The 13,317-nt window shown below is 45.3% G+C and overlaps 1 protein-coding gene across 17 annotated transcripts in view; it reads left to right on the top strand.

Annotated features, from left to right (window-relative positions):
- FNBP1 (formin binding protein 1) overlaps positions 1-13,317 on the top strand; it is a 62,950-nt gene that overhangs the window by 6,568 nt on the left and 43,065 nt on the right. For 16 of the 17 annotated variants that reach the window (XM_070955810.1, XM_070955809.1, XM_070955808.1 and 13 more), the window contains exon 1: positions 12,500-12,793. The exons of the other annotated variant lie outside the window; for it this stretch is intronic. In XM_070955810.1, the coding sequence (XP_070811911.1) occupies positions 12,749-12,793 (45 nt within the window). In that variant the 5' untranslated portion in view covers positions 12,500-12,748. Of the gene's footprint in view, positions 1-12,499; positions 12,794-13,317 lie in introns of those variants that run through there. 17 annotated transcript variants of the gene reach the window in all.

Below are 13,317 nucleotides of genomic sequence, written 5' to 3'. Positions count from 1 at the left end.
CCGTGAGGCGTGTTTTTAACCCACCCTCCTGACTCAACTTCCTCTGAAAAAATAATCCCTCTTTTCTCGGAATTTTGTCGAGCCAAGTTTTTGTGTCTTCTGTGCATTTCAGAGTTTGAAACCTTTCCGAGTTGCGTTTCTGTCAAACTGATTCAGAAAACCAGAAGTAATCATAATCATCATAAGCTTATTTGTCAAGCATATATAAGATAACAGGTAAAAGTGTAAACATAATTTGAATACATGAAAAGAGTAAGTAAAAAAGGAATATTAGGACAGGGACGGTAGGCACGCTGGTGCACTTATGCACGCCCCTTACAGACCTCTTAGGAATGGGGTGAGGTCAACAGAAGACAGTCTAAGGTTAAAGTTTTGGGGGTTTGGGGAAGAAACTACAGAGTCAGGTAGTGCATTCCAGGCATTGACCACTCTGTGGCTGAAGTCATATTTTCTGCAATCGAGTTTGGAGCAGTTTAACCTTGAGTTTGTATCTTATTATTTGCTCGTGTATTGTTGTGGTTGAAGCTGAAGTAGTCACTGACAGGAAGGACGTTGTGGCAGATAATTTTATGTACTATGCTTAGGTGAAGTCGGCATAGTTCTAAGTTGTCTAAGCCCAAAATTTGGAGTCTGGTGGCATAAGGTATTTTTATTGCGGGTAGAGAAATGGTACATATATTCTTATCACAGTTGGTTGCACAGTCTGGATTTGGTCCCTCCCAAGGACCTGGGACAGGCAAACCTAGTTGTTGGATTGTGTCAAAGCTATCACGGCAAGATGTAAGCTGTGCCAGGGGACCTGGGGCCAGCCACTTTCTCTCAGCCCTAGGAAGGAGACAATGCCAAACCATTTCTGCAAAACCTGGCCAAGAAAAACGGCAGGGGCTTATCCAGGCGGCCTCTGAGAATCGGACGCGATTGAACGGAAGCAAAATAATAATAATAATAAAGTAAAATTAGAAGGAAGTTGAGACGGGACCATGGTTAGCAACTGCAGAAGCCACGCGCACTTAAATCGTATTTTATTTTAGCATCGCAGAAAGCGAATGTAGTCGATGGCTTTTGGGGGGCATCGTTTTTAATTTTTTTTCCGTTAGCACCTCATCTCCTTGCCTTTTTATACGATATCCACCCTTGTTTTATGCAGGAAAAGAGAAGTTGTGAGTGCTGCACCATCCCCGGAGGTTTTCCAGAAGAGAAATTTCCCAGAATGGTTTAACGTCTCTTGCTTGAGAGGGGGTTGGACTAAATGACCTCTGAGACCCCTTCCAACTCTGCTATTCTGTGTTTTGTTTTATTTTTTTGCACTCGAGGGGAATTGATTTGCCTCTTTTCTTTTCTTACAATGAGGAGGGGAGGGGGTTGTTGGTTTGTGTTTTGGGCCTCAGGTTTCCCGAGGGCAGGAGAGCAAAATATGGAGCTGCGTAAGTTTGTGTGTGTGTGAGTGAGTGAAGTGAGGCTGCATAACAAACCAGGCGGAGAGGAAGAAACAGAGAAACAAAAGGAAGAGAGAGAATGGGCAGGAAGATAGCCTCGGGGCCAAGAATCTGCTTCCTCCGTTTTCAGTCTTTTACACAAAGGGACGAGGAGGCAGGATGTACAAACTACAGGGTGGCGTCTAAGTAACATGCACCAGTTGCAGGGACCCATCGTTCTCGCATCCTCGACATTTGCACAGCCTTGCAAGTGTCGTGGAACTGCCGTGGCAAGCACGGGAGTTCAGGATGAAGCATGGGTTGCAGAATTATTTCTCCTTTTTGTTCTTTGCTTCCTCCTCCTTCCTCTTCCTCCCCTTCCTCCTCCTCCTCCTCTGAAAATGTCTAAGAATTCAATGCAGCCATCAGCACATCTGCCCGTTGTGTAGAGGGCCTGCTCCTCCTCCTCTTTCTCCCTCCTCTTCCTTCTCCTCCTTCTCCCTCTTTTCTTCCTCTTCCTCCTTCCTCCTTCTCCTTTTCCCTCCTCTCCCTTCTCTTCTTCCTCTTCCTCCTTCTCTTCCCATCCCTCTTCCTCCTCCTCCTCCCTCATCATCATTCTCCTCTTCCTCCTCCTCCTTCCTCCTTCTCCTCCTCCTTTTTTCCTGCTTATTATCCATCTCCTCCTATCTTTTCCTTTTTCTCCTTTATCTCATTCTCCTCCTGGAACATGGCATAGAAAAAGCAATTTGATTTTCTTCCCTTCCTCTCCTCCAAGTTTCTAGATCTCATGACTTTGAAAAAAAAAAAAACCTCTGGAAAATGCACGGGTGACTTTGGATGAGCTGAACTCAGAACGAACAATTCCTAGTCCTCAGGGCATGTCTTGGTCATGCTGAGCTGCAGGAGGAAATCTGTTTGTGCCACTTACTGAACATGGCAAATTTTAAAATAAAGCTCAGAAAAAGAAAAAAAGAGCAACACTTTTTTTATTTGAATAATTAATGCCGTTTGCCAAGTGCTCCCTATTTTGTCCGAATAGATGCTATTGCAGAATATAGTCGCTCTCACACGATATGCTGATATAATTTTCTCCCGGCCACAAAAAAAAAACTTATTTTTTGCCCCGTGGATCTCTAATTTATGCTTGAGATTCTGTTTTAAGAATGTAAGCAACAAAGAACGCTTCTGTGCTTTAAATCCTCTCGGGAAGAAAATATGAGCGGCTTTGTGAAAATAAAACCAAAACACAGCTTTTTCTGTTTTGTTTTGTTTTGAAAATCGATTCCAACTGGATAGATGCATATTTTAGCAGGAGGACGCCCGCACGAGTTAACGCTTTTAAAGCCCTGAGTTGATTTTCTTTCTTTTTTTTTTTTCCTCTCCCCTGCTTCTGTCTTTTGGAGAGAAGCTAAAACGGCGAAATCATAACAACCACAACAGCACTAAACAATCTGGCTAGGTGGCTCAGTGGCTAAGATGCTGAGCTTGTCGATCAGAAAGGACGGCAGTTCGGCGGTTCGAATCCCTAGTACAGGTCTCCTCTGTGAGCAGGGGGTTGGACTAAATGACCTCCAAGGTCCCTTCCAACTCGGATACTGTTACAATCTCTCATTTGGGTTTGAAGGATGGACTCCTCTCCATAAATTGGGTCAGACCGGCCAACGGAGTTCACAGTGGTGGGGGGGAGAAGGGTCAGGACAAGGGTACCCATCCTCTCTTAGCTGTTTTCTGCTGGTGGTAAAATGAGGGCGACCTCCTTCCCTTTTGAAAGAGCTCAGGTGTGTGGAAATGCGGAGGAAGTCAGGAGCGCAAGCGGACAATGATGAAACATAGAAACGAGGAAGCGCATTGTTTAAAAAAAAAAACCTGGGGTCTTTTTTTTTCCACCCACGGTTCTTTCTGCAAACCCTCAGATCCATCTTAGATAAGGTTCTCCGTCTCCTGCCTTGTGGTTTCATTTTTCAAGCTTCGGTTTCCTTTACTGCGCAGGACCTCCTCAGAACTTCCTGTGCATGGCGGATCTATTTCTCTCGTGCGCACGTGGACACTCCCGTTTCGGCCCTCAGTGCAAAAAGGTTTGCCAACACTGGTCTAGGGTCTCCTGCTTGAATGGAGGGTTGGAGTAGAAGACCTCTGAGGTCCCTTCCCCCTCTGTATTCTGTAGAGGTAGTCCTCAACTTATGACTACAGTTGAGCCCAAGATTTAGAATAGAGTAGAGCAGAGCAGAGCAGAGCAGAACAGAACAGAACAGAACAGAACAGAACAGAACAGAACAGAACAGAACAAAATTCTTTATTGGCCAAGTGTCACACAAGGAATTTGTCTTCAGTGCATATGCTCTCAGTGTACATAAAAAGACAAGATACATTCGTCAAGAATCATAAAGTACAACACTTAATGAGAGTCATAGGGAACAAATAAGCAATCAAATCATATTAGGAAACAGTCAATATAAATCTTAAGGATGCAAGCACCAAAGTTACAGTCATGCAGTCATAAGTGGGAGGAGATGGGTGGTGGGAACGATGAGAAGATTAATAGTAGTGCAGACTTAGTGAATAGTTTGACAGTGTTGAGGGAATTATTTGCTTAGCAGAGTGATGGCGTTCAGGGGGAAAAACTGTCCTTGTGTCTCGTTGTTCCGGTGTGCAGTGCTCTATAGCGTCATTTTGAGGGTAGGAGTTGAAACAGTTCATGTCTAGGATGTGAGGGGTCTGCAGATATTTTCCCAGCCTTCTTTTTGACTCGTGCAGTAGACAGGTCCTCCATGGAAGGCAGGTGGGTAGCCATGGTTTTTTCTGCAGTTCTAATTCTCCTCTGAAGTCTCTGTCTGTCTTTTTGGGATGCAGAGCCAAACCAGACAGTGATGGAGGTGCAGATGACAGACTCAATAGTTCCTCTGTATGTATTTATGTTGCTAAGTAAGACATTTGTTCAATGAGTTTTGCCTCGTTTTACGACTCTTCTTGCCACATTTGTTAAGTGAATCAGTTTGGGAGAAAGAGTAACAGCGAGATCCTTTTGGATTTTTCCAGAATAGTTGGCCGGTCTGAAAAAATGGCCTGTTATGGATTTATCCTTTCCAGGCCGGATTTCGGCTGCAGATCTAATTGGCGTTCCCTGAGAAATATTCTTCCTGGATAAAAAAATTCCTGATATTACAGCTATGAAGTAAGCGTACAATGACCTAACTCTTTCGGCAGGCAGGACTGCAAACACAATGAATCTAATGGATGTGAAGTTCCAGTAAATTATTCATTTGCTTGCCTAAACAACGGACTTCTTCTTGCTTTCGGTGCCTCGGTGTTCTTTGCAAATATTTCCCCCCCCCTTTTTTTTTTCTTCACCCACTTCTGTACATTCATAGACGTTTGAAGGGGAAGTTTGTTCACTTGGATATTGCCTGGAAGTTTTTAAATTTTCTTGAAGAAAGAAAAGTGCACGAGGGGGGGGGGGGGTTGATTAGGGTGAGCAGTTTTGTTGGATGGAAACAGCTGAAGGTATTTGAAATATGTGAGCAATTTGACAGGATCCTTTTTGGTTGAATGGGATTTGTTTCTATGATCACTGCAGTATTCCTCGTAAGGTAGATCATGCTGGGATTAGGTATTGGTCCTCTCTGACTCACAACCACAATCCGAGCAGAATTTCCCCTGCTAAGCAAAGGGGTTGTTAAGTGACTCACACCTGATTTTACAACTGTGTTGTGGGTTTTTTTTTTTTTTTTGCCATGGTTGTTAAACAAATCACTTCCGTTCTTGCTCTGTCAGCGTTGGTGGGAGTGTTCTGAGTGACTCCTTGATTAGGATCTTGCTTATTGTTAGCTTCAAGTTGTTAATATATAATCAGACAGCAAACCCCACTCCCTTCTAGCCCTGATGATGTTACTTAGTTGGGTCATGAAACGTCTACAAGGAAACAAGCAAGCCCAAGAGAGCACCAAGGACCCCACAGTTGCCTTCCTCCTCTTCTTCCTCCTTCTCTTCCTCTTCCTCCTCTTCTTCCTCCCCCTCCTCTTCTTCTTCTTCTTCATCTTCTTCCTCCTTCTCTTTCTCTTCCTCTTCCTCCTCTTCATCCTCCTCCTCTTCCTCCTTCTCCTTCTCCTCCTCCTCCTCCTCCTTCTTCTCCTCCTCCTCCTTCTTCTTCATTTTCTTCCTCCTCCGCTTCTTCTTCCTCCTCCTCTTCCTCCTCTTCTTCCTCCATCCTCCTCCTCCTCCTCTTCCTTCTCTTCTCTTCTTCTTCCTCCTCCTCTTCCTCCTCTTCTTCCTCCATCCTCCTCCTCCTCTTCTTCTCTTCTTCTCCTTCTCCTCCTCCTCCTCCTCCTTCTTCTCCTCCTCTTTCTTCTTCATTTTCTTCCTCCTCCTCTTCCTCCTCCTCCTCCTCCTCCTCTTCTTCTAGCACTGATGATGTTACCCAGTTGGGTCATGAAACATGTGCAAGAAGACAAGCAAGCTCAGAGAGCACCAGGGAACCCACAGTCTCTTTCCTCCTCCTCCTCTTCTTCCTCCTCCTCCTCCTCCTCTCCACACACCCTATTCTCTTCTACCACTGATGATATTCTCTAGCTGGGTAATGGAACGTCTGCAAGAAAACATCCAAGCTCAAAGACTACCCAAGGTCCCCACTTTGGGGAAATGCCTTAAAATCGTTTTTTTTTTTTCATTCAAAAGCCCCATCATGTGAGGCTCTAGATTTATTCTGACTGGCAGAGACAAGGTTCCATTTTGTAGCCAACTCCAATGGCAGGGTTTTGGGGTTGTTGTTTTTTTTGTCTACAGAAAGTTTATTATGGTCCTTGTTTCCACTCCTGTTCTGTGATGTTTCTAGAACACCGGATGATGTTTTGAGTCATTGGCCAATCTTTTGACCGAGAAGTGGGGGGGAAATGCGGCTGAATCATCAGCGCCACTTGATGTGTTCTAGCAAATTGGGATGCACCATTAAAACCTTTCCGGGAAGGGGTTAACAGAGGAAGTTATATGGTTGAGAAGGGAAACATTAAAAAAACTGCTTGTGGAGGCTCCAGAAATGCATGTTTATTTTTTTCCATCCATTTGAAGGATTTGAAAGTAGCCCTCGACTTTTGATCCCAAGCAGGTTTTCTGTCGTTAAGCAAGGAGGATGTTAAGTGAATCCCACCTGATGTTTTAAAAAAAAAAGCATTCAATTAAAAACATCAATGCAATTAACTCCGGAAATGAACCAGCAACTCGTGTTTTATGCGAGATGAGGATTTAAAAAACCGCCTAGGAAGGCGCTGAACGTTTCTACCGAACCTCTCCAAATCTGGCGTTGGCGGGAGTGGCGGGGGGGGGGGGCCTTGGCATCCAGTTCCCCTCTTCTTGGCATTGTCAATTTCGCCAGCTCTGCTTGCAAAGAGCAGCGCAATTCTTAGGCTGAGCCAGGCCAACGGCGGTGAGATCATCCCGGATTTTAAAACCGCAGGACGGCATGTGTTAACTTGCTTCGGGGGGTGGGGGATGGGGGGGGTGATCATTGTCGCTTTCTCAATTTGAACCCCCCCCCCAAAAGTCTCTAGAGAAGAAAGTTTGGATCCTCAGTGAAGCAAAGTCCTGGGTGGATTCCGCCTCTGAACTTTTGACGTGACTCTTGCAAGAGGTTATAAGTCCCGCTGGATTTTTGTGGCCGAGATAAGGTCACTTTTTTTCGGACATCCGCTTGAAAGGAAATGGTGTAGACTCAAGACGTCTTAACAGGTTGTTTCCCTACAGGTAATCCATGACTTACAAACCATTCGTTTAGTGACCGTTCGAACTTACAACGGCACTGAAAAAAGTGACTTATGACCGCCTTTCACACTTATGATCAGAAGTGGCATTCAGCCGGTTCGGGCGAATCGGTAGCGGAAATCCTACCCCACTCGCCTGGGCTCTATGCTGTCCTATTTAGGCACGTTTTTGAGGCTGGGATAGAGAGAGAGAGGGAGGGATGGATGGATGGATGGATGGATGGATGGATGGATGGATGGATGAGTAGATAATCAGTAGATAGATTGGCAGGTACACACACACATACACACAATTTGACAATCTTTTTGCTACGGTTGAAAAGTGAACACAACAGGGGCCATTAAATGAATTCATTGGTTGCTATAGTGCAGTTTTGCTGGAAAGCAGAGCTCAGTGCCAGTTGAAAAAGCAAAACAAAACCTGTTTGTAAAACTTGGGCAGCGTCTTTTGAGGAGTTTCCTTCTCAATCTGCACCCATCAGGCATTCTGTACAGTCTTCAAGGGAAGCCCCCAAGTAAAGCACACCACAGTTGTCTAGTCATGACGTGGCTCTGGGTTTTCTTAACCTCCAGCAACACGTTCTTCATTTTTTGGGGGTGGAGGGTTTGACTTCCAGCGTCTTCGTCGTCCTTCTCCGCTTTCGCCCGAACTTAGAACAAGCATTGTCTTCTTCGTTCTGTGTAATCTGGATCCTAGTTCTAACATGAGATGTCTAGAACAGCCTTCAAGTTGATTCCCACCCCACCCCCCAATGTCCCATGCCGAAAATTGGAACCGTTACATTGTCGATAGAATTCGGGTTTTCATTTCCCCAAAAATATCCTGAGAAAATTGCTCCTGGGTGAAGACCAACTGGTTTTAGGGATGTGAAATCTCCCGTATCTGTTGGAGCTGCTGTTGACCTGTTGAAGGTTTCACATCTCCAAACTGAAGTTCAACCTGGACCATGAGCAAGAAAAAGGCTGCATGTCTTCTCCACTTTGGGAGAAGGAGTTGAGAACAACAAGAGGACTATCCTAAAATGCTTTTGCTCCTTCCAAGAAGTTTTAATTTAGGTGGTCTCCCATCTAAGTATTAATGCTTAGCATTGATCAATGCAGTACGGGAAGTCCTTGGCTTACAAACATTTATTTAGTGACTGTTCAAAGTTACAACGGCACTGGGGGAAAAAATGACCGTTTCCCACACTTATGACCATTGCAGAATCCACATCAATGAATTTTGACTCTTGGCAACTGGTTCCCATTTATGACGTTTCCTGTATCCAGGGATCATGTGATCCCCTTTTGCGACCTCCCGAGAAGCGAAGTCCAGGGGGAAGTCAGATTCGCTTATCGACGGCATGACTCGCTTAACAACCGGGGCAAAAAAAAGGTCGTAAAATGGGGCGCATTTAACAACTACCCTACTTCCCCCAAAATAAGACATTCCCCTGATAATAAGCCCAGACGGGCTTTTGAGCGCATGGCAATAAGGCCAAGCACTTATTTCAGGGTTCAAAAATATATAAGACAGGGTCTTATTTTCGGAGAAACATGGTACCTTTCTTAGCAAAGGAAATTTTGGGCTCAGCCGTGGTTCATAAGTCGAGGACTACCTGAATCATCACTTTTTGAAACCCCAAATAGATTCCGCTACATTTTTTTGGGTGATTTCCCAGCCAACGGATGCTAACGCCCGATTCTCTCGTGTTTTGTTATTCAGAGTCACAAGGTCTCTTCTGCTGTGGATTGCCTTTGCAGTTCAGTCTCCACAATTGTGTGCTTATAAACACCCTCGGGGCAAGGATCTAACTTTGGTTTCTTCGGGTGATCGTCAGTACAATTATTATTCCCAGCTTCTTCAAGTGCAGGCAATCAAAACATGCACACCTCCATCTCCGCTTCAATTGCAGATTTCCACCCCGTCCCCACCGAGAGAAGGTGTGAGTGTGTTAGCTAAGTGCAAAAGTGCACCTCCCGTGATGTGGTGCTGTAGCCCATTTAAGGGTCTGTCTGAGCCTCTCGGTTTTAAAAATAGAATATTCCTCTGTCAAACTTCAGCCTGGACTGTAAAACTCTTCTCATCAAAAGGGAAGCAATTTTAATTTTTTGGCACCCTAGGGTGTAAATTATCTATAGATTTACTACCGGAGGGTGGGAGGGAGGGGGGGAATCTCCTTTGCATTAGCAGAATTGAGTACCGGAATTCGTTTGTGTTATTTGTTGGTAAATTTTTGCTTCTGTTTCTTGTGGCAAGGGCTTCAATTTCAGATCAGCTCTTTTGTGTTCTCTGTATGAGTTTGAGTTCCAAGAGAAAACAAGGAAGCAAGGGGGGGTTTCCCCCACCCCCCACGCAAAAGCGGTGGGAACAATCAGTCGCTCAACGTGCAGGCGATTCTCGACTTACAACGATTCGTTTAGTGACTGTTCGAAGTTACAACGTCACTGAAAAAAAGGCACTTTTTCACCCGACCGTCACAGTATTCCCAAAATCACGTGATCAAAATTCGGACTCTGGGCCACTGGCGTGTACCATGTTTCCCCGAAAATAAGACCCTGTCTTATATTTTTTTTGAATCCTGAAATAAGCGCTTGGCCTTATTGCCATGCGCTCAAAAGCCCGATTGGGCTTATTATCAGGGGATGTCTTATTTTGGGGGTCCCTGGGTCCCAGGATCCCCTCTTTGCAACCTTCTTTGATGAACAAAATCGACGGGGAAAGATAGATTCACTTCACAGCCACGTTTCTAACTTTTAACGGCTGCAGCGTGTCACTTAACAATGGTGGCAAGAAACGGTCGTAAAACGGGGGAGCCCAACTCACTCGGCAGCTGCCATGCTTAGCAGGGGGAATTTGGGGTTCGGTTGTGGCCTACTTATACATCTTTGCAATCGGCCTCTAATGTGTGCACCCCTGTGCCTGCAGAGCCCTGACCGACAACCCCGAGGCCGGTGAGTTTGCAGCTTGCACACTTCCTCAAAGTTGCTCCCAAAAGATGCTGCATCTTTTCAGCCCAAAGGGAAGCTGGGAGGTGGGGGTTGGGAGAGAGAGACCCCTGGCTTGGAGTCACCTTCTGCTTCCTGCCCTCAACGTTGCCACCCTGCAGCTCAGAGCAAACGGCAGACTGGCACGGCTCCTTCGGCAGAGCTCGGCTGGCGGAAGGCCTGATTGGCGGAGCGAGCCGGGGCTTCCTCGAATCAAACCACGGTTAGAAATGGAACAGCCAAGGCAAGCGGATGCTCCATTGGCGGAGAAGGCCCACCCCCCCCCTAGGAATGCTGGCTCTGTTGCTATGGCAGCAGCCGAAAACTGCCCCTTCGGTCTTTTTAACTCCCGTCCTTGCAATTTGCTGGAAGGAGCTAACCAGACCCGGAGCAGCTGCTGGGTGGGATTGTGATTTAAATTCCAAATCTTTTTTGGGGGGGTGGGCATTGCTTATTTTACATTCCTCCAATCATCATTCACCGTTGAGGATGCCCCAGTTTGTCGAGTTCCCACACTACATCAAGCCAGCAGCATCCTGCTTTTGGGTTCGGCGCTGTTTAATATTTCGTGTTTAAGGCTTAGCCGGTTGTGTGGGCACTCCTGTTGGTTGCTCATTGGAGAAGCCAGGGTTGACTTCATGGCAAGTATGGTTACGGGGTGGGAGGGGCATCCAATTGGGGTGGTGTTTGGGAGTTTGGGGAGTGGTGTGTGTGGGTTTTTGGAAAGGATGGCGGGTTGGAGGGAAGGGGTTAAATCTCACAGAATTGTTTCATTCAATTCAGATCCCAGCTGTATGAAAAAGTTGTAAAAAGTTGCTGTCCAGGAATGGCAATCTCACAACCTGACTTCAGCCACTGGTGCTTGAAGTGGTCTGGGTGTAATAGAATCATAGAATGATATAGTCAGAAGGGATCCTAAGGGTCATCTATCCCGACCCTCAGCCATGTGCCGAGAACCGAATTAAGCCTTTCGTGAAAGGGGGATCCCCAATCTGTTGCCCCAAACTTGCAAAGATGGAGAGCCCATCGAAAGGAAGGAAGGGAGGGAGGGAGGGAGGAAGGGAGAAATAGAAACATGACAGAAAGGAAGAAAGGAAAAGGATAAAAGTAAGAGAAATAGATCAGGGAAGGAAGGAATAAGAAGAAGGGAAGGGAAGAAGGAGAAAGAAAGATGAGCAAAGGAAGGAGGGAATAAGAAAAAGAAGAGACGGAAGGAAGGAAGGAGAAATAGAAACAAGAGAAGGAAGAAAGGAAAAGGATAAAAGTAAGAGAAATAGAAAGATCAGGGAAGGAAGGAATAAGAAGGAGGGAAGGGAAGAAGGAGAAAGAAAGATGAGCAAAGGAAGGAAGGAATAAGAAAAAGAAGAGAAGGAAGGAAGGAGAAATAGAAACGAGAGAAGGAAGAAAGGAAAAAGATAAAAGTAAGAGAAATAGAAAGATCAGGGAAGGAAGGAATAAGAAGGAGGGAAGGGAAGAAGGAGAAAGAAAGATGAGCGAAGGAAGGAAGGAATAAGAAAAAGAAGAGAAGGAAGGAGAAGTAAAAAATAAGAGAATAAGAAAAAATTAAAAGAAGAGACGAAAGGAAAAAGAAATAGAAAGATGAATGAGTGAGTGTGGGAGGGAGGGAGGGAGGATGAAGGAAGGAGGGAGGGAAGGAAGGAATAGAAACATGAGAGAAAGGAGGAAGGCACAAAAGTAAACACAGCTTGGATGCCTTTTGTCAGAGCTGTGGCTTATGGTCTAAAGATTCTGACTTCTCTCCATGCGGTTTCTATGCTCCCTACTGCAAAACGATGCAGGTAAGTGACAAGAAGGAAAACCATAGAAGAAAACATCCCTGGATATATTTTTTTTTTCTGGTTAATAAGTTTCTTCCCTCCGAACTCCAAGGTTGAGAGGGAAGAGCCCCCACCTTTTAAACAGAGGCAATTCTACTTGTCTCTTGCTAAGGCTTGAAGTTGCTAAATTTGAAAAGGCCTCTCTGGCGTCATTTGGGGAGCTTATGCAAGATTAATGAGGTGGCTCTTGTGTCATGGCTGATTGGCACGTCGCTCATCGCCCGTCTGTGACTTGACAAAACGCAGAATATCAGAAATCTCAAAGCTAATTTTCTTGCCGTTCTCCGGCCCATCGCCCAGTTTTGGAGGACTTTTTGATCCTGACAGCTGAAAGTTGAAATGTCCATTTAGGACTGGATAGGTTAACTGGGTAGCCCAACCAAAGTGTGTATAGTCAAGGCGATGGTTTTCCCAGTTGCAATGGATGGCTGTGAAAGTTGGACCATAAGGAAGGCTGAGCACCAAAGAATGGAGGCCTTTGAACTCTGGTGCTGGAGAAGACTCCTGCGAGTCCCTTGGACTGCAAGGCCATCCAACCGGTCAGTCCTAGAGGAGACCAACCCTGACTGCTCTTTAGAAGATCCTGAAGAGGAAACTCAAATTCTTTGGCCACCTAATGAGAAGGAAGGACTCCCTGGAGAAGAGCCTGATGCTGGGAACGATGGAGGGCAAAAGAAGAAGGGGACGGCAGAGAACGAGGTGGCTGGATGGAGATACTGAAGCTTAAATGGACTCCAGAGGATGGTAGAGGACAGGAAGGCCTGGAGGAACATTGTCCATGGGGTCACGATGGGTTGGACTCGACTTTGCAACTAACAACAAGGTTAATGTGGCTTCCAAATTCTTTTTCTTGGAGTCTTCTGTTGGAAGATGACTGTTCCTGGTGCTTCTCTAAGAAAGAGTTTGAAGGAATTCTGGGGAAATCTAGAGAGAGGCAGTTTGGTCTAGTGGTGAAGACAACCAGGAGATGGTGAATTCTAGTCCCACTTTAGGCATGAATGCCGTCTGGGTGTCTTTGGGCCAATCATCAGGAGACAGTGAGTTCTAGTTCCACCTTAGGCGTAAAAGCCAGATGGATAACTTTTGGCTCCTGATTGTTGTCATAAGTCAAGGATCAGCTGTATTGTGATTTTATTAAATCAGCAAAATTTGCCCACATTCAAGGAGAGAGATAATGAGCTTTATAAAAACAGTGTGTGCAATTTTTTAAATTTAAAGAATCTTTTTTAAGAAGAAGCGGACTTTCCTGCGGGGAAGATATTATTCTACTGAATTCCTTTTTTTCTCTTTGATTTTCTGTTTTTTTCTGACACCTCCTTATACTTAAAATGAAACTTACTAACCAAA

Source organism: Pituophis catenifer, unplaced genomic scaffold (assembly GCF_029215685.1).
Source record: "Pituophis catenifer annectens isolate HBS135680 unplaced genomic scaffold, rPitCat1.0.hap2 SCAF_17, whole genome shotgun sequence".
Taxonomy (NCBI): domain Eukaryota; kingdom Metazoa; phylum Chordata; class Lepidosauria; order Squamata; family Colubridae; genus Pituophis; species Pituophis catenifer.
Note: the sequence above shows the minus strand (reverse complement) of the source record. Positions and strands in the feature narration are given on the sequence as shown.